At 40.4% G+C, this 23,322-nt stretch overlaps 3 protein-coding genes across 4 annotated transcripts in view; 2 read left to right on the top strand and 1 right to left on the bottom strand.

Annotated features, from left to right (window-relative positions):
- The first annotated feature begins 6 nt into the window (after nt 1–6).
- On the top strand, nt 7–15,991 carry RO60 (Ro60, Y RNA binding protein). 2 transcript variants are annotated; one of them, XM_015869434.2, is made up of 9 exons: nt 7–217; nt 2,914–3,513; nt 4,574–4,794; nt 5,051–5,197; nt 6,103–6,240; nt 6,522–6,638; nt 7,460–7,573; nt 8,009–8,155; nt 9,410–15,991. In XM_015869434.2, the coding sequence occupies exons 1-9, from the start codon at nt 43–45 to the stop codon at nt 9,560–9,562; spliced, it is 1,812 nt and encodes a 603-aa protein (XP_015724920.1). In that variant the 5' UTR covers nt 7–42; the 3' UTR covers nt 9,563–15,991. The 2 variants fall into 2 exon arrangements, with proteins under 2 accessions (XP_015724920.1, XP_015724922.1); XM_015869436.2 differs by lacking the exon at nt 9,410–15,991 and having other exon boundaries at nt 8–217; nt 7,460–7,566; nt 8,009–8,150.
- A 401-nt stretch (nt 15,992–16,392) lies between these two features.
- On the bottom strand, nt 16,393–18,630 carry GLRX2 (glutaredoxin 2). Its single transcript, XM_015869441.2, has 4 exons — nt 18,510–18,630; nt 18,206–18,275; nt 17,511–17,687; nt 16,393–17,060 (listed from the first exon to the last, which is right to left on the bottom strand). Exons 1-4 carry the CDS (start codon nt 18,542–18,544, stop codon nt 16,929–16,931), a joined length of 414 nt encoding a protein of 137 aa, XP_015724927.1. The 5' UTR covers nt 18,545–18,630; the 3' UTR covers nt 16,393–16,928.
- A 94-nt stretch (nt 18,631–18,724) lies between these two features.
- The window catches only part of CDC73 (cell division cycle 73), a 96,816-nt gene continuing 92,218 nt past the window's right edge, over nt 18,725–23,322 (top strand). The window contains exons 1-2 of the mRNA XM_015869437.2: nt 18,725–19,054; nt 23,024–23,129. Coding sequence (XP_015724923.1) covers nt 18,924–19,054; nt 23,024–23,129 — 237 coding nt within the window. The 5' untranslated portion in view covers nt 18,725–18,923. The remainder of the gene's footprint in view (nt 19,055–23,023; nt 23,130–23,322) is intronic.

Here is a 23,322-nt window from a genome sequence, read left to right as displayed (position 1 = left end):
GCCGGGTCAGAGCCGGGGAGCGGCTCCATCCGGGTCCCGGGGATGCTGTCAGGACGCCGGCGGGCGGGGCTGCGTGTGGAGGTGTGGGACCAGCCCGAGGCCGCTCCCAGCGCTCACAACCGGCTCCACAGCCCCCAGCTCCGTCGGGCCCTTCGCGTTCCTTCGCTTGAGGTGATCGGTCCCGGGCCCGGGCGGGTCCCACCCCGCGGCCTCGCAGGCAAGTGGCAGCGCCCGGCCCGGCTGTGGCGAGATAGGGGGAGGTGGGTGGGGGAGAGTGGGCTGCTGAGCCCTGCACCTGAACACGGGGCGGCTACGGGCTCCCGGTGAGTCCTTCAGGGCGAATATATGACCTGTGTAGTGTGGTGTCAGCTGCAGGGCGATCCGATGGGCATCTGGGTCACGGGCCGGTAATGTTCCTCGTTAGATAGAGATGCTTGATATGAAGCAAAAGCACTTGGGTTGCTGTCAGAGCCCTGCTGTGCTCCACAGCTGAACTCACCTTAATGAAAGCAGAGAATCACAGAATGACCCGGGTTGGAAGGGACCTCAAGGATCATGTAGTTCCAGCCCCCCCTGCCTGGCAGGGCCACCAAACATACACCTTTACTAGATCGAGTACAGAGGGAGGTGAACGTGATTTCTCTCAGCACATCTGAATTTTGAGGACAATTTGAGGTGTTGACTTTAAAAGGGGGAAAAAAAAAGCCTGGAAAGTTTAATAAAGCATCAAACTTAGTCAAACTGCATGTTTTCACTGTAAAGTTTGTCTCATCGTCAGCCTAAAAACCTGTGCTACTGTTAAAGCTTTGTGCTTCAGATGTTATTTTTCACATATAACTGAAGCTTGCACTGCAGGTCATCTCTTAAGAAGACCAACAGTGATTTGTTACAGCCCCTGCACATCCTGCAGGCTGTAACCTGAGCACACATAGTGGTGCTGCAGCAGGTAGGTGCCACAGGCTGTAGAAGAGGGAAGAGCTGTGCTCACACCCTGCTCAAGGGGCAGGTAACAGTGATGTCCAGCCTCCTGGCAACAAACCCTCCCATACCCTGCTTCCCACTCGCTGCCCCAGGGCTGTGGTCCCACATCACTCATCTTCGCTGCTGTATCCCCTTTGTGAGGGACCCCACACAATCCATTGCTGTGTGTGTCCAGACACAAGCCTAGGCCTCCATCACCTTCTGCTGTTTAGTGATATAGTGATTTTCCTTTGTAACAGTGATTCGGAAAAACAAAATGTACAGGTTTACCATCTCCACAGCTATTCATCTTCCATGAGCTATTTACTCTTTCTGAAACTAGAGAGATTCTTTTCCACTGTTCTGGTTTGGGTGCAATACTAGTAGCAATCTCTGCAATAGACTTGTCTTTTATATCAAGCAGTGATATAACAGCACATTGTTTGCTCATGCATTCCCATGCAACCTACTCTGTGGGACCTGCTGTAGCAGAAGGTTGGACTGGATCATCTTCAGAGGTCCTTTCCAACCTGTGCAGTTATGTAATTATGTGAAAAAATATAATAGATAAAAATACCAGCCTCTGCATTTTGAATGGCAGGAATAAGATTCCTAGCCTGGAAGTTTAGCTTCCTCTATAGGTATCTTAAGTGCCACAAGAGAACAGAGTCCCACTGATTGAGGCAGATGATACCAGGAGAAGTTTTTTTCACTGATGGTGGTGAGGCCCTGGTACAAGTTACCCAGAGAAATTGTCTTTAATTAATTAATTATTAAAGATAATTAATTATCTTTAAAGATGTTTAAAGACAGGCTCAATGGGATCCTTAGCAGTTTGGTACCCACTTACAGTCAGCAATCCTGTCCATGGTAGGGGCTGGAACCAGCTGAATACGAGATCTTTTCCCACTCAAGCCATTCTCAAGCACAATCACAGGTACTTATGGATACCTTCCAGCTCAGGACATCCTATGATTTTACCTGTTAAAATAGAAAAACAAAAATTATTCCATTTAAGTTTCATTCTTATTTGCAAGTACAAATGATAATGGTTACCAAGGCAGGTATCTGCAAAGAAGGCCTGTGGGTTTCTGTGTGTATTCTCTGTAGAGTTTGATGGATTAGGTTATTGGTGTGTGTAGTATAGTACCTACGTCCTATTTAATGGATTTCTATTGTTAAGTGAGAATCCAGAGAACTGAACTTACTGCTGTCACATTGATGTTGTGGGAGCAGTGTTGATAATAAGGATTAGAATTGGAACTGAAGGAACTATATTAAGAACTGAAGGACTGTGTTCTCACAGTGGTTTCTTGCTTTTTCTATTTTTAACTGAAAACATAAAGCAATACAGAATTTGTGTTTTCTTGGATCTTACATGGTGCAGCAGACTATTTGAACCTGTAATATAGCTCTGTTTTCCTTCTCTTGAGTTACTGTCAGTTGTTAAGAAGCTGTTGTGTGAAAAGCCTCACTGAAACCCACCGTATTTAAATTCTCACAGTCTTCTGACTAAGTATTTTACCAGTATTTTCTTTTATTTTAGCACTGTGTTTCTTCACTTGGTAAGTTCTAACATCCATCCACAAAACAGAATGGGACAAGATCCCAATTTTGATCAAATTCATCAAACAAAAAAATACTTAAGAAAGTAGTGTAATATATTTGTGGCAAAGTGGTGTGAGCCATGTTTTCTCTATGCCACTGATTAGGATAAAGTAGTTTCTAGTTTAGTTTCAAGGGAATTAACGCATTGCTATTATAACTTGAGAGGTAGGGGAAAAAAATGCAAGTCTCTCATTGGTTTTAGTTATTGCAGGCTTGTAATAAGTTTATGAAGGGAAAAACACAGGTGTATAGATCTGATACGTGTACTTAAGTTAGAACTGATTAAAGGATTTAGTCAGAAAGCTTTTGTAGCAGTTTTAAATAACATTACTGTTCTTTCAACAGACCTCTTGGGAGCACAAACAATGGCGGATGAGGCAGACCAAGCTCAACCCCCAAATGAAATGCAGGTGCCAGACTCTGACAGCAATGATGCGTGGGACGTCACTGACATGAATCGACTGCACCGCTTCTTGTGCTTTGGTTCAGAAGGCGGTACTTACTGTGTCAAGGAGCAGAGGCTGGGCTTTGAAAATGCAGCAGCTTTAATGAGACTGATTGAAGAAGGCAGAGGGTGTGAAGTTGTTCAGGAAATAAAGACATTCAGTCAAGAAGGCAGAACAGCCAAACAGGAGCCCCTGCTTTTTGCACTTGCAGTTTGTTCACAGTGTTCTGATGCAAAAACAAAACAAGCAGCATTTAAAGCTGTTCCTGTGGTGTGTTGTGTACCAACTCATCTCTTTTCTTTCATCCAATTTAAAAAAGATTTGAAGGAGGGCATGAAGTGTGGCATATGGGGCCGGGCACTGAGAAGAGCTGTGGCAGATTGGTACAATGGAAAGAATGGCATGGCTGTTGCATTAGCAGTTACAAAATATAAACAAAGAAATGGTTGGTCTCATAAAGATCTTCTGAGGTTGTCCCACCTGAAACCTGCCAGTGAAGGTAATACGTTTTCATCCACCTGAAAATACTTTATTTTAAACCTGTAATATTAACAGTGGAATGTTTTTTGCAAACACAAATACCTGTGTTATCCCTCTTAGGGGCTGAGTTCATGTCTGGTGTACGCGGCCAATAGTAACATTTAGTTGGAGTTCATGTAAAGGTCTCTGTTTCAGTTCTGCACAGTCAGGTGTTAGGCTATCCTTTGCAAAGCAAGCACACACCTGACTAGAAGTGTGGTTGGTTGTAGGTAGCTGATTACAGAATTGCTTCTCTTTACAGTTTCTAATTGGTTATTTTGTTTCATCTTTAAAACATACGTATTAAAGGGCTCAAAGATGGTACATCTGGGAAGGAGAAGCTGCTGTCATTTCCTATCTCATTTCCATACAGGGGTGTATGATCTTTAATGTATTAGTAACCCCTAATAAGCCTAGGGCTCCCTCATTGGGCATTTTTCTTTCTTTTTTGTTGATATTAGCTTGTTACCATGTACTTGCTTGTAGTCAGATTGTTTATGACTTCATTTGTTTTTCACATACTTATAGTAAACTGTTTATACTTCCTTGACCTTCGTTGTCTATGCCAGTGTGATGATGATTTTGTAGTGTTTGTTTGTATCATGTAAATTACATTGTAAAGGTGTGAGGGATCATGTCAGAAATGTAACTGTTTGTCTTCAAGGTTAAAAGGGTTTATTCCTTGTTTTACTTATTATGTCAAGAGAAGTTAAAATAATATAGTACTTTCAGTTTGTTCCTGTCTGCTTACAAATGCTGAGATAACACTTGTTCATTAATTGGGAAGAGTGATGGTTTAGAATCTGTTAGGCTCTTTACTGCCAAGGAGAATAACACAGTAAACAAAACAGCTGTTTTAAATTGTATGGAGCTGATCCTTCTTAGAACTGATCATCGGATCTGGGAAGTTGCAGTTCTTTTCTTTGTTACTTCATTTGGTTTTTCACAAAAATAACCTGCTAACTTGTTTGTTTGCTGGAGTGATGAATGGCAGTATTAAGACTGTAACCCTGTTTGGAAAATATTTTCCTTCTCTATAGGAGTAGCCATCGTCACTAAGTACATCACCAAAGGGTGGAAAGAAGTCCAAGAAGCTTACAAAGACAAAGCAGTTTCTGCTGAGACTGAAAAGCTTTTAAAATACTTGGAGGCTGTGGACAGAGTGAAACACACGAAAGATGAATTGGAGGTTATTCATTTAATAGAGGAATATGGTCTCGTTAGGGAACATCTATTGACAAACCATCTGAAATCTAAAGAGGTAGGTAAACTTGAGGAGCTTTGTATTCTTTTTAGAGTAACACTTAATATTTTAAGTTAAGATTTCTGCTTAAAAATAAGCCTATGCTAAATAAGCCTCTGCTTTTTTTTTTCCAAGTTATTTACACATGTAGATAATTGTAATACAAGCCTTCATGTAACTTGCACATTTATTTTAAAATACACTTAGTAAACACACAGGTGTCATTTCTTGTACTTGGGAATCTCATCTTGTTTTTCTTGTTCTTTGTTTGGAGGTGTGGAAGGCGTTGCTGAAAGACATGCCCATTTCTGTTTTGTTGAGGAATTTAGGAAAGATGACTGCAAATTCAGTCCTTGAGCCACGGGGTTCAGAAGTGGCAACAGTGTGTGAACGACTGCGAAATGAGAAACTGCTAAAAAAGGTAAAAATTAACACATGATTAAACTCATAATCATTGCCAACCTTTGACTCTCAACCTCTTCCAAAACTGTTTCTTTACCTAAAGTCTTTATGAAATGAAGGAGAGAGTCTTTGTAAGAAATCTGTAGCTTATTCTTTTAATAAACTTTAGAGCTGTTTTACAGATGAAGGGTACTGACAACTAGTATAGTGAATTAAGGCCGTGGCAAGCTTTGCCTAGTGGGTTCATCCACTCTTCATAAGTCTTGTAACTTAGAGTCAGCTTTACAGTCCTAATAAGTGAAGGGAAGGCTCTTTCATGGGACCCCAGGAAGTGAATGAAGTGTAATTAGCTTAGCCTCTGATAGGAAAAAAGTGATAGAACAGGGAGACTTTCTCCTTTCAGGATGATTTACTGTCCATTATACCATATGAGGAATGGTAGGGTTCTCCAAAGGAGGGGAAGAAATCCGTAGGTATTTAGTGGGATATAGAGAAGATCAGTGACTTTCTGTTGGTTTTTTTTGAGTTAGTTGGTTAGTGGAATTGAGAACAAGTTCCATTTTTTGTTTCCTCTCTCACTGCTCTTTGCTTTCTGTTGTTTCTTCTTTCATTCTATGTCATTACTGACACATGGGAGAAAGGTGTGCGAAGGTGGTAGCGTAACACCTTGATAGAAGGCATTCAGATTTCCTACCATTTGCTAACATGACTTGAACATCGCCAAGAGAAAAGAAACAACAAAATGTTCATAAATCAGCAGAGTGAAGTTGTGATTTTTAAAATATGCAGCAGCCACTACATAAACTGTTCAAAAGCAATTGAAGCAAAGTGGATTTTGATTTACAGTCATCTTAGTTTGTGCTGCTTTTTAATGTGTTATTAAGTTCAGGCTTCTGAAAACTTACTTTATTACTTTGCCTGTAGGGTAGAATACATCCATTCCACGTATTGGTTGCATTAGAAACATATAAATCCGGACATGGAAGCAGAGGGAAGTTTTGGTGGCGTCCTGATGAAGACATCTTAGAAGCTTTAGATGCTTCATTCTACAAAAGTTTTGAGGTAATGTAATGCTTCTATTTACTAGGCTTAAGTCTTTTTTTTCTTTTTCTGGAAGCCTATAAAAATATATCTTAGTGTTTCCTGAGTGGGTAAGAGTATTCCAACTTGATAACAAAAGTCTTAATGATTTTATTAAATGGAGGGAGGTGAAAAAACGACTTAGCTTTTGGTAATGCTATTGTCCTGAAAAAATAAACAAGATGCATCTAGATGGAAAGCAGAAGGAAGAACAAATTTATAACCCATCTGTACATGTTTTCATTTTTCTTTTTTCCTTTTAGGCAGTTGAACCAACAGGAAAACGTTTTGTAGTTGCAGTTGATGTCAGTGCTTCAATGACCCAAAAAGTTTTGGGCAGTGTGTTGAACGCTAGCACAGTTGCAGCAACAATGTGTATGGTGAGGCATTAAACTTCTCTATCTGTAACTAAACGCAGCTTGAGCTGCATTTCTGATACAGGGGTACTCTAAAGCTGGTTAGAAATCAGAAAGAAGCTGTTATATAATACTCTTGTACATACAGAAGATAGGACAGTGTGCCATACTGATAGATCAAATGCTTAATCACAGAATCTCAGAGTGACCTGGGTTGCAAGGGACCTCAAGCATCATGATTCTCCAACTACCTGCTGAAAGGCAGGGCCACCAACTTCCACATTTAATGTTAGACCAGGCTGTCCACGTGCCCATCCAGCCTGGCCTTGAACACCCCCCAGCAACCAATTTCCAGTTCTAATCAAAGTGGTTAAGGCTGCTTTTTCACTCAGCTTAACTGCAAATACATAAGAAACAACTCTGTTACATTGATAATGTAACAGAGTTTGGATCAAGAAAAGTGGGTTAACTTTTATATACATATGAACTATTAACAATGCCTTTTCAGTGCCTTTGTCTCACAATAACTTTTGCCTCTGTTTGGTATTGTAATGTTTCTTGAGTGTTTATATTAGAGTGGAATGTGTTTGTTTTTAAACATGTGGTGTGTATGTCAGAGAGGGGAGAGAAGAAATAAGTGTATTTAGTGATGGTAATTAGAACAGCTCTTAAGCTCCAATTTTTGCATTGCTTATTCATAATAGCGTTACACAATACTTAAAGTACAGGGTGAATGTATATGAGGACTTGCGTGGTCTTAAATAAGGATATGATGTGTTCACCAGGAAGTATCTTGATTTGGGCATTAACAATTCTGAACTCCTTTTTGTCGTCTTCTTCCTCAGGTTGTAGCACGTGTTGAGAAGGATTCCCATATTGTTGCCTTTTCGCATGAAGTGGTTCCTTGCCCTGTGACAGCTGATATGACGTTACCTCAAGTATTAGTGAAAATGTATGAAGTATGTGAAATTAAAATAAAATAAAATTGCAATTAAGAGAATGCTCTTACTAACATCAGAGTTGAGAGGGCTCAGCAATTACATAATTACATTGCATTTCATTTTGTTTGCAGTCATTTGTAGTGCTGCGTTTAGGTGATATTTATATATGAAAGCACAGGAATTTTTCCCTTTCCTTTTAGGAAAGTTGAACAGGAGTGATTATTCCAACTTCCTTGAATATTAAATAACAACATTGACAATGGCATTACTAGATCACAATGCTTAATTTGGAAAGAATAAATAAATAAAACAGGAGTGCATTGAATGAATGAACTGTTGTTTAACAAAGAAGCCTCTGAATATAACAAACCATGAAGATTATCTAAAAAGCATTTTTTCCATGGCTTACTAATTTCTGTAGTAATGTTCCATGTATATGTTTTTTCTTTTAAGATTCCAATGGGTACCACTGACTGTTCCCTTCCAATGATATGGGCTCAGAAAACACAGACAGCTGCTGATGTCTTCATTGTGTTTACTGATAATGAGACCTTTGCTGGAAATACTCGTCCTGCAACAGCTCTTAGAGAGTACAGGGAGGTAAATATACTTCCGAGTGCTTGCAATTGGTTGATGCAGTACAAAACATGTCACTGCTTTCCACATTTTAGAGACTTAACAAGTTGTGGCTATGTGCAGTAAAGAATAAATTTATACAGGGTTAAAAAAAATTACTTATTCTCCATTTAGTTTGAATTAGTGGAAGTAATTGCACATATTTAACTGCACTGAATTGATAAAAGGGTTTGAGATTCTCCTACTTTGCTTTTGGCGTTCAGGGAATATATGTATTTCTGCATTCTGTGTGATTGATCTAATAAGTTAATGATACAAATAAGTTATTTGTTGTAAGTTCTTAATGTTAAACTCACAGAAATAAGTTTATTGTTTAACTTTATTTTTGCATTAGAACACCCCAGACTATAAGTAATGAAGGTAAGCCTGTAGGAAAACTCAAGAGAATGAGGTGATGGTATCCTGTGAAGAACAGCCTCTATATTTTAAACAGGCTCTGTAAGCTGTGCAGCTTCAGGGTCTGGAAACGGAACTAAAAAAAATACCTTCTTACCAGCATTGCTATTAAAACTATGACTTGAGCAGTGATCCTTCACACTTTAAGAAAAGTGTTTCTAAACTGATAATACATCTAAACTACAAATACAATTGTGTATGGACATTGTCCTTCATATCATATTCACTCATATGAAATTAATACCTTAATCTTTAACTTGCCTGGTGAACCTCAGCCAGAGTTAGGCATAGAGCTTAGCTCCTGTGTTTACATTTGTGCTTTTGACTTGGAGTTTCTGTACTCTGACCTTCCTAACACTTGCTTAGCTTCACCTTACAAGTTGCTAACCTGCAGATTCAGCTCATGTTGTTGAATTGTCCAGGCCGCAGCTGCTTTAGTTGTTCAATCAACACTTGGAAATCCTTGCCTTAGACAGAAATCCACTCTTTAACTTTGATTAGATGATTGATACTTATTGTCACCAGATCTGAGGCTGATTTTCAAAGTCAGTGTTGACATTTGAAAGGATCTATGAATTTTAATATTGCAGGAAAGTTTTGTTAATGTCCTTCATTGTAATTACTTCATTTTATTTTTATGTAACTGATGTTTCTATTGCCATTTAGTGTTAACAAACTGTCTGCAATTCTTGTTTTGGCCTGTCTGGTTTCTATCAGTTTCAGACAGTGGCCTGTGCATGCAGGACTACAAGATTTGGCCTCTGGCATGTTTTGGTTACTGTATATGTGTGCTCTGAAGTTATCTTTTTGTTTTTCTTCTAGAAAATGGGTATTCCTGCTAAACTGATTGTATGTGGAATGACATCAAAAGGTTTTGCTATCGCCGATCCAGATGACAGAGGCATGTTGGATATATGTGGTTTTGATGCTGGAGCATTGGATGTCATTCGAAACTTCATTTTGGATTTGATTTAATTTTCTAGGCATCTGTTCTTCCCAGTGGGTCCATTGCTGGCAACAGACTTCACCCTGGGAACCCCTAGCCAAATGTACTTTATTAGAATATGGCACATAATATACATATCAAAATGTTACCTTTTTGTGAAGGGAAAGCAAGAAAAGCAGATGATAAATCACTTTTCTCCTTTTTCCTGTTGTGCACAAATGAAAATAATGGTGGGAAGTTTGCTAAGAGTTACAGGGTTACACAATAAGTAATTTAATTTCATTTGTATTAGATCATGAATACTGAGATTATTTTCCCCCCCCGTTGCAGTGTGATGGTTGTTTACAAGAATAAGTGGATGAATTATTTCTAGGATGGGGAAGGAAAGAAAAGGTGGTCTTAGCTTTTTAATAGTGTCTGTTTAACAGCAGGTTAGTTGAGAGTGTGTTTTTTCTTTGGGCCTTTCTTTATTCCTGCCATGTTCAGCAAATTACCAAGGTTCAACAGTTTCTGTTTTTGTACTTTGAGTCTACAAAAAACAACATATAGCACATGTGAGACCGTGCAACTGTGATGCGGTATGAAAGTTACCCAGTGAAACCTCACACTGATAAACCTGAAAGGGGAAGAGCTCATGCTAAGTCTTCTAGCAGGGATATCTGATTTGTCAAGGAAAAAAAATTGTTCTTAGAGGAGTAGTTTCTGTATAATGCAGTTTCAGAAGTGCTGTGTGCTTTGGAGAAAGTTTTACAGACTTGCTAACAATGAAAGGCCTGGAAATGTCTGGTAAACCACATTCAGAACTTGCAATGACTTCAGATAGGAGCAGTGTGCTTTTCAGTGAGGAAGATGAGCGAATGCATTCATCTTAGCTGACTCTTGAAAGCTGAGTGGTAACAACTAGAAACAAATAACTACAGTTTCTTCAAAAGAATGTATTCAATAATACGTACATCTTAATGAGAATACTTCATTTTTACAATCTTTTTGTAGATTAACACTACTTGTTTTTCGTAAATTAATTCAATCTAATGCTTTTCAAAACTACCTCCAGTTTATAGTGACCAATTCTTAAAAAACTGTTATGAAATGTACAGTTGCCTCATGTTCTCATTTAGGAAGTGACTGAAACTCAATGCTTCCCTTGTTCATGATAGTAAGAATGTGAGGAGAGGGAAGAGAGAGCTAGTAAGTATCTTAGCACTTGGGAACAGGGGCCGATAGCAATTCATGTGAATATGTATTTAAAATGGTGTGTGTGTGTGTGTGTGTGTGTTTATAGATGTGTGTATGGGGGGGAAGTTTAAAAGGTCTCTTTAGGAGATCACAGTATTAAGAGGGTTTTTTTTCAGTGATGGTTTTACCGCTTCTCATCAGACATTTTACGTCAGCATCTTTTAATGATAGTTCTATTTTAAACAGTGAATTTGTTGTTAATATGAAAACTATTATGGTTTATAGAAATAACCCAACTGTGGTAAATGACATGTAAGACCATCTTTTTCTGCCTAAATAAGCAAGTTTTTACACAAGTATAATAACTCTTGATACCTCTGATTATGCCTCCTACATATCGACTATAAATTCAAAGGTTGTACTCTGTAGGATGGGTATCTATTTGGTGCTATCTAAAAGTATGAGATTGAAGGTAGCCTGCTGCAGACTTAAATAAATCAAAGCGGTGAGGGAATCCTTCTCTGACACTAAGAAACAATAGAGTAGTTTTAAATCCATGGCTTAAAGAGCAGATGGTAGGTGTGTTAGTTTTAAGGGAGCGTGAGTTGAGTTACTTCTGGATTATTGCTGCTGTTACGATACAGCTCTATTAAAAGGCTTGAAGAACTCTTTGCTGGCACCAGCCAGTTGGGTAACACACAGAAACAAACAAGTGTTCCTGCAAAGAAACTAACAAAATAGCACTTTGAGTTAGAAATTTAGCCATTTCCAGTGGAAAAGCTTCCTACCGAGTGTTATCTCCTTGCTGAATAAATGTAAGAAATACAGGGAGTGAACATACTTACATGCTAATTATTTCAAGTAAATGCACTGATGTTTTGGAAATATTTTTGTTAGTAATGTGTTTTACATGAGACAATAGTCAAACAACTGATTAGATGTTGCCTATTAAGCTAGAGATGTAGAAAATAACTGATGGCTAAGTATCTGTTACAAGTACTTTTTCTTATTTGAAGTAGTATTTGTGAAGTAATAGGAAATGTTTTGGACTAAATATGGAATGAGAAACTTGAACTGGTATTTCAAGTAACTTTTGGCAGTTAACTGCATAAATTTACTGAAGATAAAAGATTAGTTATTAACAGTAACTGAAGTTACAGTAGCACTGCAACATTGAAAGTGGTTCCAGTTTAAAATGCAAATCCTTGAAGTATGGGGAAGGTGAGTTTTTTCAGTAGAACTTACTGAAATTGTAGCTCTCAGGATCTGTTGATGCTAGATATATTATCCATGCTGGCGTACGTAATATGCCCCTAAATATTTACCATAACTCCATATTAAGATCTCATTAGGATGTTCTATGTCTGCTGTAGAGCTAGCCCTGCGGAGATCATGTTGTCATCTGTTCCTCCTTTAAAGTTTGCACGGAGAGAGAGAACCCAGTTGAGAGTGGACAGCGGAAACTTGGTGGTGTGCTGGTTGTTCCTACTGTCTTCTGTTTGAGGTTGTTACTGTCTTATGATAAGTGGCATAAGAATGAGGCTTTGTTTATCCTTTTCCATAGGAAAATGCTTGTGTTTTATCTTCCTGCTTGCTGGATTTCAGTAGGACAGTATGACTTACGTGTTATGATATACATTACTACTATGAAATAGTAATTTCAAAAGTGGTACCTGAACATGTGAAGGGGCAGCAGTTGCTGTTATGCGAGTTAAGACAAATTTCCTAAATCTAGATGATAATTTAATATGCAATAAATAACCTGCCTTTTCACTAAAGAGGAGGCATGACTCTCAATTTAATAGTGTCTTTTGCATTGGAGGAGTGCTTGCACTAACAAAACATGGGGCTATAATTTTGCTCGGCAGTTCAGGAGAGAATCTAGAAGTGGTGAAGTTCAGAATAAACATTTAACAGGTCTAAAAGTATGGCTGTAATCTGGGTGATTGCAGGTTTCCTGATTACTGTCACCATTAATAGGCTTTCAGTTAGACTCGCATTTTGGTATGATATCCTAATAATTCTTAGTTTAAAATGTAATAATCTAATAATTGTAATATTCAGGCACTTTACCATTAAGGAAAGGATCTAATGGTTGGTAGCACAGCAGAAGTACAAATGTTCATTTGTAATGAATAGCTGTAACCAGTGGACATGAGAGGGCAGGATTCTTCACTGCAGTGATACACTCAAGAATATGGTAGATTTCTGAATGCAATACAGTGTGTCCCCATTGTATAATGAGTAAAGATGGTTGCAGTCTTGCCAAGAATGAGGATTTAATGCCAGGAATTGTATAGCAAGGCAGAGTAGGGTTTGGGATGCTTGTAGGACTTAAATACATAGGGATTAATTTACAATACTCTGTGCTTAAAGAAGTCTAAAGGTCAGTCTAGATATGGAATCAGCAAGGCTTGTTCAACTGCCCAGTATGCAGTGGCCACTAATAACTGACAGTAAAGAAACTTGCTGCTTTAAACCACAGTTAAATAATTGTGGGGGCAGGATGTTGCTCTCTTCCATTATTGTTTTTTCATTGGGGCTGTAAATACCTACTTACAGGTATGGCTTTGAAAGGCTGTCCAACAAAGTGTACCTTCTTGGCTTTTGAAGGACAATGTTAGTAAATGTATTTTAATAATGGCTCCAACTGGAACAACACTGGGAGAATGTTTTTCTCCATTGGAAGATACTGTTCTGCTTGATTGTGTACCTGACTTATAGCTGTCAGACCAGAAGCACTAGTGATGGTTCCACTGATGTTCAGCTTTTTTTATTACCATTCTTTTTCTGTGCTCTACTTTCCTGTTTGTTTTGGCTTCTTTCTTTATCCCATCATTCCAGTCACTGTGTGAACTTTGGCTTAAACTTCACTCCTCACTCTCATCCTCTCTTCTGTTACCTGTGTTCTGCCTTTTTGCCATCATTGAGCATGAGATAGCTTAGCTCAGAAACTTAACCCAGAACTGATGTCACAGTATAATTCTAAAAGCAGGACAATGTTTTACCTTTCACTGATTATATAATTCTCTAACAGAGTAATTAATTTGCTCTATGTATCAGATTTTTGGTTTTATATCCAGTATCTGCCTTTGCAATTAAATGGCGTTGTTTTCACACAACAACCATCTTAAGAAAATGGCTTTTCAAATGTAAACCTTTTTTTCCTGAATGAATTTGGTGGGTCAGAGCTTTCCATTCTCTTTAGTGTTGGTCCAGTTGGAAATAAGGAAAATGTGTACACGATGAATATCCAAGATGGATGGGCAGCTCCTTTGCAATATTGAAAGTATTCTAAGGATAGAATGTAGGAATAAACCTGAGAAAAAGCCACTCATCTTGCTTGCTCTTTTAATTATGTTTTATAAGCATTTGGCCAGTTTATAAGCTTATGTAGCCCTTTGCAACGGTTCACTGAGTACAAATAGCTTGCAAGTCATTTTTTCCAATGGCTTGTTTGCTGTAATGGTAGAGATTTCATTGTACCACAACGCAGTACAGTGTACAACACTGCCAAGCGAGACTTAAGGGGAAGGTGTAAAAGAAGGCTGTATGCTGCTCTGGGAGCTACGACTTAAAATTACCTTCAGCAGAAAGTATGGCGTCTTTATGTGCTTATGGTTGGATTTCTGGTTTCGATGTTGCGAAGCGTGGTTTCTCTGGGTATTTCTGCGTTCTAAAGCTACGTATCTGCATACACATATGTGACATGCTGCGAGCTTTACAAATGTTTCCTTAATAATGAATGATGGCTGTTATCCTGATGGTACCAGCTTTGTTAAGCACAATTAATTACAAGAAAAATGTCTGTTCCATTACTGTTCTCAAGTAAAAGCGTAGTTCTACTCTTGAGAAATAATCCTGTGGAAGGAATGAGCAGATAAATGCATTCACAGCTCTGTCTGCTGTGTGAAATAACTTTGTTTCCAGCTTCTTAGGAGCGAGGTGTTTGAGCTGGATGAGCGCTTAAGTATAATTCCTATTACAGAATATCCTAGTGGGGGATTTTTAACATTCGGATGTTAAGGAAACTATTCTGGTAAGTTAAACAGCTTTTGTTCTAGAGACAATGTTAAGTTGAAAAACAACAACAAACCAACAAAGTTTCGATGATTGCTTTTGACTGCCTCCTTCCCTTTTTTTATTTCCCCCAGAGTAGAACCACACTTTAGCTGCCATATCATGTTTAAACAGCCTAAATGTAACATGGCTTTATGCCATCCAATAATGAAGGCACTGTCTTGCTGTTACCTTCTGTGGGATTACATGAAATTAACGAGAAAATCTTTGGCTGGGGAGTGGGAGATACAGTGGGAAAGAAGCATAATTAACCCTTTGATTGCCTTAAGAGATGACTTTCTGTAACAAATTGGCACTCAGTAGACTCTGCAGGCAAACAGCACGCTTTCTCAATGGCTGGAGTGGAATATTGCCTTAAGTGACAATGCCCTGAGACTTCTGAAGTTTAGAACTCAAAGGGTTATTTTAAACTATTGTTTGGGGACTTTTTCTAATGGGGAACAAAATGAAAACTGGCTTTGCATATCGTTATTACTTACATCATTGATTTGCAGGCTTTCCAGGTGCACAATTGTTAACCTGGTCAGAAGATGTAACTGGCCTAAGAATGATAGGCCAAAAATACTTTGATAACAGCACATGTGCAAAATTCCTTAATGAAATATAAATTTAATATGTACGTTTATTTGCTCAACTTAATGAGTGTGTCTTGCTAAGCAAAGACTTAAGATAATGGTGAAACTAAAAGAATTAAGGAATAAATTGCAGTGGCAAAAACACAACAAGGTCCATGTGTTTTGCTATTTAATTACACGAATTAAAGATGCACAGTGCAGACCAACAGCGTACTGAACACCTTCTACAAGTAATATTACTTACATTTATGTCAAACCTGCTTCCTAAAAGGGAAGCTGTCAAATTCAGATGATAGTCTTGCAATCCTGGTTAGATAAAATCAGTGTAGAACTTTGTTTCCTTGACGAGAGATTGAATGAAAATCCTTGAGTAGCGTTTTTGGTCTCAACTGTGCATCTTTAGTAGTGTAATGATCTTTTACTGAAGAAAGAGGTATTTTCTACTGACATATAAACTTTCTTGAAATAACCAAGTCTTGGCATTGGTTGGTCTGGCTTTGGATGTACATTTTACTGAAATTTTTGAATTTAGGTTTTTTTAGACATTTAACTGCAAGTTAATACTGCTAGTAAAACCGCGTTTTGACTGTAGAATATAAGTACTAAATAAACTCTATGCATATTAGACCTGTTTTGTGTGGCCTTAAGTGTCAAAATAGCATTGAATGGTTCATAATGTACTTTGTAGCTGCAGTTTAGGCAGTGGGTGATCTGGTTTACACCTAAAGGCTATCCCTGAATGACACTATGTAGACTGATATTTCATACTGTGGATTAAAGAGCAACACGGTTACCTAGTGATCTAAAACGGCAAGTTATCCTGTCCCCTTTTCACTGTACCCACTGGAATTAAACTTCAGTAGCTAGGTGGTCAGATGTTGAAGAAAAGGAATGGATGCTGCCAATGGATTTGCTTGATTCCATGTTTGCATAACTTGTTCCCATAAATTACAATGATATTATAATTACAATGGCATTTGCACAAAAGAAGGGGTTTAAATACTATATAAAAACACACACAAAACAAGTGCAAGTGTAGGCACCGCTTTTAATGTGAGGTGAAGACACCTGAATGAGTAGTACCAGTAGTGTACAAGTAGCAGAACTATTTTGAAGCTTTATACAGAGCAACATCATTACAACTTGGTTGCTTCAGAGTTCCTTTCTGGTTTCCCTCAGAGCCAATGGATTGACCATGTGCTGTAACAGTTGATGCAAGAAACAAAACTAATTTGCAGAAAACAAAGAACACTGGTACTTTAGTCTTATTTAAATCTTTAACTCTGGAGAGGTGATAGCATGAAGCACAATACAAGGATAATAACAATGACATGATTATCTTAGAACTGTGGTACCAAGAAACACATAATGCTAACTGCTGTGCTGGTAAAGCTGAGGCAGGAAGACAAGTTGGTCAGTTCCATGAAGTCTGTGTCAGAAAATCACTCGAGATGCAAAAATCACAGCTAGAAGCTGCTTAACCTCAGCTCATGCAGAACATCTCGGTGATTTTTTAACTTGTCTGAATTTTTACCCATCTTATATGAAAGACAATTAAGTGAGGCTACATAGTAGTTCCGGATTCTGTTTTCACTTGACACTGATGAATTAATGGCAGCAGCTTGCCTTCTTCATGAAGTCTTTGAGTATCTGTAGCACCTCCAACAAAAGTCCCATTAACAAACACTCTTGGGACCTGTCAAGAACGTGAAATTTGCAGTCATTACTTCAAATAAAGAAATTTAAGCAAACTCTATACATGTGCAAGTACTGTTTTATGTGCTTACAAACTGCAGTCTCACTGTGAGTGTATGTGTGTGAATGCATACGTACATACAAAACAATTGCATAACATTAAGATATGACAAAGCGTAAGTGTCAAACACAATGGAGTAAACATGCAGCTGAATACAGACTTTGATATTTCCATCATCTTGGTGGCATTACAGAAAAGAACATCTCTGAGATCTGAAGAGGAAGAGAGAGCACAGAACACTTGCAGTCCTTGGTTTTAATTTAGGAGCTTGTATCCCAAATTCACTTGGCCCACCAAAAAAGAAAAGACCTTGAGATGGCTGTAATCTATAGGGAAAACGTGCAGCTTATGTTCTTTAATGCCTCGTTACTTGCAAAATGATAAACTTACTGTTCTGCCGCCCGTCATCTGCTCAAGAATGTCTTGGAACTGGCTTCCATTTTTATTCATATCCAGTTCTACAGCTGTGTAATTGACGTTCAGACCGTCAAAAAGCTTTTTTGCCATTCTGCAGTAGACGCAGGTTGTTTTAGAGAAAATCACCACGCAGTTGTCTGAGATTATCTCCTATAATAAGCAAAAGAACGTTCAGGTTGGTAAGTTGGTGTATTTTAACAGTATCTGACAGTCACAAAAACAAACAGGGATCTATCAATCTGCCATTACAGCAACAAGCATTTGGTAGGGGTACCTTTACAAGGTTTAATTCCCCCACACTGTGAGCAGTACTGAGTTTGACTAGAAGTCTTTTCAAAAAGTCACATAAATGATACAGCGTAGGAAAAACAGGTCCCAGCACTGGGGATAAACAGTGCGTGACTTAATATCAACATTACTATTAATTATCTACAAGTATGTTTGATATGCAGAACTGCTTGTGGCAGCTCCTCCCTGGAAGCTCTCAAGGCTGGATGGGGCTGTGAGCAACCAGGTCTAGAAGGATGAGTCCGTGCCTACAGCAGGGGGCTGGAACTCGATGGCCTTAAAGGTCCCTTCCAACTCAACCCATTCTATGATTTCCTAACTCACAAGAGCCCTGAAGCAACCACGAGTTTCAAAAGATCAGTAAACGCATCACCCGTTACCTGTATCTGATTCACAGCAGCAGCATCGGACAGACTGACAGAGGTAGGCAGCCTATTTCCCATTCTAAAACTGAAGAAAAACATAAGTGACACGTTCAATTTAAAGGCTGGCCTCATACTACCTTTCAATGTAACGTCTCCACCAGGTGGGAGCTCACAAAGCCCACAGTTACGGGTATACGCTCCCTCAACCCAACCTGCCCAGATCCACGGCCTGCACCCTCCCACTGGGTCACCCCCATCCCTACCCCTTCTCCTACCCTCACCCCCCATCCCCATTCACACCCCGTGCCCCCCAACCCACCTGCCCCTCAGTCGCAGCGCCCTCTGCAGGAACATGGCGGCCGGCAGGAAGGGGCGGCGCTCCCACCCAGTCCTCACTGCGGTCCGGCTCCTCTCTCAGCCCCCTCCTCCTCCCAGCCCCGCCCCTCGAGACTCGGGGCTGCCCCTCGCGGTGCCTGTGTCCGTTATTCCTCAGTTGGGGCGGTAACGAGAGTCAGTTCGATTCTTAAGCCGGTTACAAAGCGTCATAGGGAGGCAGCGTTGACGCATGCACTTTCGTTTCGCTGAACGGTGATAAATCCCTTCTCTCCTCAATTTCCCGGATCCTGTAGGGCAGCCCGGGGCCTGGCTGTTGGCGGCGGGGTCCTTCCTCGGCTTAAGGAGGGGCCGGGCCCGGAGCGGAGCGGCGGCGGCCGGCGGCGGCTTCGGGGTGAAGATGGCGGACGTGCTGAGCGTGCTGCGGCAATACAACACGCAGAAGAAAGAGATCGTGGTGAAGGGCGACGAGGTGATCTTCGGAGAGTTCTCCTGGCCTAAAAACGTCAAGACCAACTATGTCATCTGGGGGTGAGCGGCCGGGGTTGGAGGGGAAGGCAGGAGGCCGGTGTCGCGGGGACGGGGCGGGATGGGAGATGGAAAGAAGTTGAGCCGAAGTTGCGGGAGGCGGCGGCGGAGCGAGCGGAGGGGAAAGGCCGCAATCGGCATCGTGAAGGTGGTGGGGCCTGGCCGGGCAGCGCCATGGGCAGCGCCGGGAGCTGCTTTGTACCTGTTGAACTCGGTGGTTTGATAGCACTGCTCATAGTGCACCGGGATAGGAGGGAGTCAGTGAGACTCGTAAAACACTGCATTGAAAGCCGAAGGGAAGCTTTGAAAGCCAAGGGGAAGCAGTGCTTTTTGTTAAGTATAGAGTACTTTTAACTACTGATCAGCAGGACTACTTTAAAACGCGATAGAGAAGCAGAGGAACTGAAGGATTTCTCAAGCAAACCCGTTGTCGTTCAGCCTGAGAGCAGGGTTTGTTTTTGTTCTTGCTGTTATGATAAGAATATCGATGTATGAATCAGGACGCTGCAAGTACTTCAAGAGAGAAAGGAAACTGAGCTGTTCGGTTGGTTAGTTCATAGACAGGTTGATTTGTTTAAACTGGCTTCGCTTTGCTTTCAGTATAGAACTAGAGTTGTACTACCTTGTTACCTGTTTCATGCACTCAGAAACTTGTTGGGGGTTTACTTGCACTTCCTGGCTGCGAGGGAGGGGCTGGTCTGTACTTGGGGAGGAAGAGAAACATCTGCATAAACAGCTGAGCTTTGGAGTCCTTGACAAATCCTCCCTCAGTTCTGCTGAGTAACTATGGGCAGTTAAGGTGTTTTCCTTGTTGCAGTTTGCCTTTCCAGCAAGGAGTAAAGGCTGACTGGACAGACAACTTTCATCCCTGTTCTTTAGGGAACACAGGAGCAGATGCACAAGCCAAACTACTGCTGCTTAGGGAGACTTGATTTGGGCATACAAATTATTACCAAAAGACATCATCTGGGGAGGAAAACTTTATTATGCACATTAAGGTGGCTTTATATGGTTGAGGAAGGATTGTGGGTGAGCAATGGGTATGTGTAGCTGAACAGAAGCAGTAGCTTCATAACAGCTGTGTATTTCCTCTTGTTTTGTGACAGATTTTGGAGATATGTTTTCTGTCTTTAGTGAATTGTTGTTCACGCCCAAGAATCTGAACCTCTGATAGAATCAGACTGCTGCTGATGCACGGCGTGTCTTGTGAACTGCTGTGGATCTTTAAGTCCTTAAAACAAAGGTGTAAAAATGAAACCAGTTCTACAAGCTGTGCTCAGTAGCTTTGAGATGATAGTTTAGGAGCTGTTAATTCATGTAATTTCAGGGTCATATGAGGAACATCTTCAGGAACTTTTCAGATTGGAAGCCTCCCATATCCTTGATCCCTTGGGAGGGTCCAGGCTATGCTTGCAGTTGTTAGGAGCTTAATCTTTCACGAGGCAAATATGACTTCCATCTTAGGTGTCCACAGCATGGTTGCTGTAATTGCATCTCTACAGTCTCCTGCAGTCAGGAGAGAGTAATCCAAGTCTGAGTAGCAGTGGTGGCATTCTGTCCCTTCTAGAATTAGAAGTAGTCCCAGTAGACATTTAACACTTGCTCCTTGAGCACGGAGCTGGCAGGAGCCAGCGGTGCTGCTGGGTGTGCTGAGCTCTGCCCTGCTCTCCCCACTGGCACCAGGGGCTGCCAGCAGTGCGTTATTCTGAGGAGTGGAGCTGCTTGAAAAGCAACCTGAAAGACATGGATGTTCATTAAATCCAGGTTAGTTCCCAGATTGAATTCACGGAACATAATAGAATACTTCTGAGGGTGTGTGGCTAGAGATAGTGTTTTGTGTGTTTTGATATAATGCTTGATCTCTGGCTGTGTAAGAGTGAATGTAGAATTAGTTCTGAATCCAAAAGCAGGAATCCATCTAACAGAGTGCCTTAGCTGCCTTGTTTACCCATCAGAGGGATTATAGGCACAGCTGAGAAGTTTTTAAACAGTGATTGAGCTGCTGGTTGTGGCTCAATGGTACCCTGCATGTCTAGTCTTGTGGTTCTGAGGATTATCGCTTTCTGTCACAGATGGGACACAGGCCCTCAGGAAAATTCATGCTTTCAAGCACACCAGAAGAAACAGAGCAGTTAAAAGATGAGTTACCCTGTTACCCAGAGGTTCAGTGTGAATGCATGAACTGGAAATACATTTGTGCTGTTAAAACCAACCGGGTGAAACGTTCTCTTTTGTGTTGTGTAAACACTTCAGTTTTTAAGCTGGAGTTTAATAGCTACTAAGAGATTGAGACTTGCATATTAAAAAAAACCCAAACAAATAAAAACAGTAGTGCTGGACTGGCAAGGTTTGCAACTTGATGATTTTTATTTCTTAAATAATTGATATCATTAGTCATAAGGGATGAAAGAATTATTAATTTCTTTAGCTACTTTGATGTTAGTAATCGAGTGAAGTAAGCTACATTCAGAGATCAGTGAGCTTTTAGCTCTCTGTTTATTGCGCAGGTTCTCCATGTAGGAAATCTGAAGGGATTGCACTATGATGCTAAAATGCCAGTTCTGGCTTCTGTAACTCCTTGCTTTACGCCTGCTTGTCCACCTGATGCTTTGCCTTTAAAACTGCCCTCCTAACAGGACACCCCTAACAGCCATGATGATCCTGAGGTTTTCTTGCAGTTGGTAGAGTACTACTGGCTGTGCACTGCATAGCTCGGGCAATGCCTTTGGCTTTGTCCTACTGGCTTCTTAAATTAATAGATAACTGCTCAGTATTTATCTTCTAAATAATGCCACTCATTGCCAAACAGTGCAAATAACAACTTGAATAGGTGAACAGCTGGACTTCCTGTATGGTGTTCAGAGGCTGTGATGCACTTCAGAGGAATAATAACTTACTCTGAAAAGAGAGAACCTGAAATGTTCATTTTCAATTCAAGCGACAACTGTGGCACATGACACAGACTGCACTTCAGAGCCAAGTCTGAGTGGAGGAAGCTTTCACTTCTAGCAGTGCTCTGATTCAGTTCATGTGCTGCCTGATCAAAGATAACAGTGAAACAATAACAGCCAAACAGTTCCTTGCTGAGTAACCCAGTTTTGTGGGCTGTAGGTGTTCAGCCAGCTTTTGGTTTTCTAGCAGTTGAATGGTTCTGAGTCTCATTCCTTTCCCTGTGCTTGCAGCAAAATACAACCCTCCCCTCTGCCATGCACAGATGCAGACTAAGTTTTTGGAAGCAACAGTGATTTAAAGATCCTTTATTCTACTAATTACAGAATCACACAGAATCACAGAATGACCCCGGTTGGAAGGGACCTCAAGGATCATGTAGTTCCAACCCCCTGCCTGGCAGGGCCACCAAACATACACCTTTACTAGATCAGGTTGCCCAGGGCCCCGTCCAACCTGGCCTTGAACACCTCCAAGGACAGGGCATCCACAACCTCCCTGGGCAGCCTGTTCCTGGACCTAACCACTCTCCTAGTGAAGAACTTACTAATTCTCCCATTATTTTGGATTATTTTTCTCTCTGTTAGGAAAGGTCAGTTTGTTTTCACAGGTGAGGTACACATTGTCAACCTTCCAGCTCTGTGCTATGTGAAGAGTGTGCAATGTTGCTCTGTTCCTTTGCAGTTCAAATGCATTCTTCTGCGTATATCCCACATAAAGTGGAATGTTCCTTTGATAATCACAGGAGTAAATGTGTTTCAGACAAAAGGGAGTATGTTCTTATTGTTTTCTAAGCTTTGCCTGTATGCTGTACAACCTATTTGGCTCTTATTTTAAACAGTTTTTGTAATGCATTCATTAAGTAGGCTTTGACAACACATATCTGTTACCAAGGTTTGTTAACACGATCAGGAAATAGCCTGATGGCAGTTCAAAAAGCAAGCAGTAATACTGCTACCTGGAATGGAGAGAAGCTTTTTGGGGAGGTTAAATGTTAAAAGTCTTTGTTTGTTGACTTTACAGGACCGGGAAGGAAGGTCAGCCCAGGGAATACTACACTTTGGATTCTATCTTGTTCCTCCTCAATAATGTGCACCTTTCGCATCCTGTTTATGTCCGTCGTGCTGCAGTAAGTAGATGATACAGAACTTCATTTTGTCCTGTTTGTCTGAAGTGATGTTTGCACAGTCATCATTCAGAGATGTATTCTGTACATCTGTACACTGTAGTGTTTAACTGTCTGAATTTCCCTGGGAAAGGGGAAAAGGCCATGCAATGAAGCGTGTGTGTATTTAAGAAATACTGTTTATTTGCAACTTCAA

This window comes from Coturnix japonica, chromosome 8, assembly GCF_001577835.2.
Source record: "Coturnix japonica isolate 7356 chromosome 8, Coturnix japonica 2.1, whole genome shotgun sequence".
In the NCBI taxonomy this organism is placed as follows: domain Eukaryota; kingdom Metazoa; phylum Chordata; class Aves; order Galliformes; family Phasianidae; genus Coturnix; species Coturnix japonica.
This window is presented reverse-complemented; position numbering and strand designations above follow the sequence as displayed.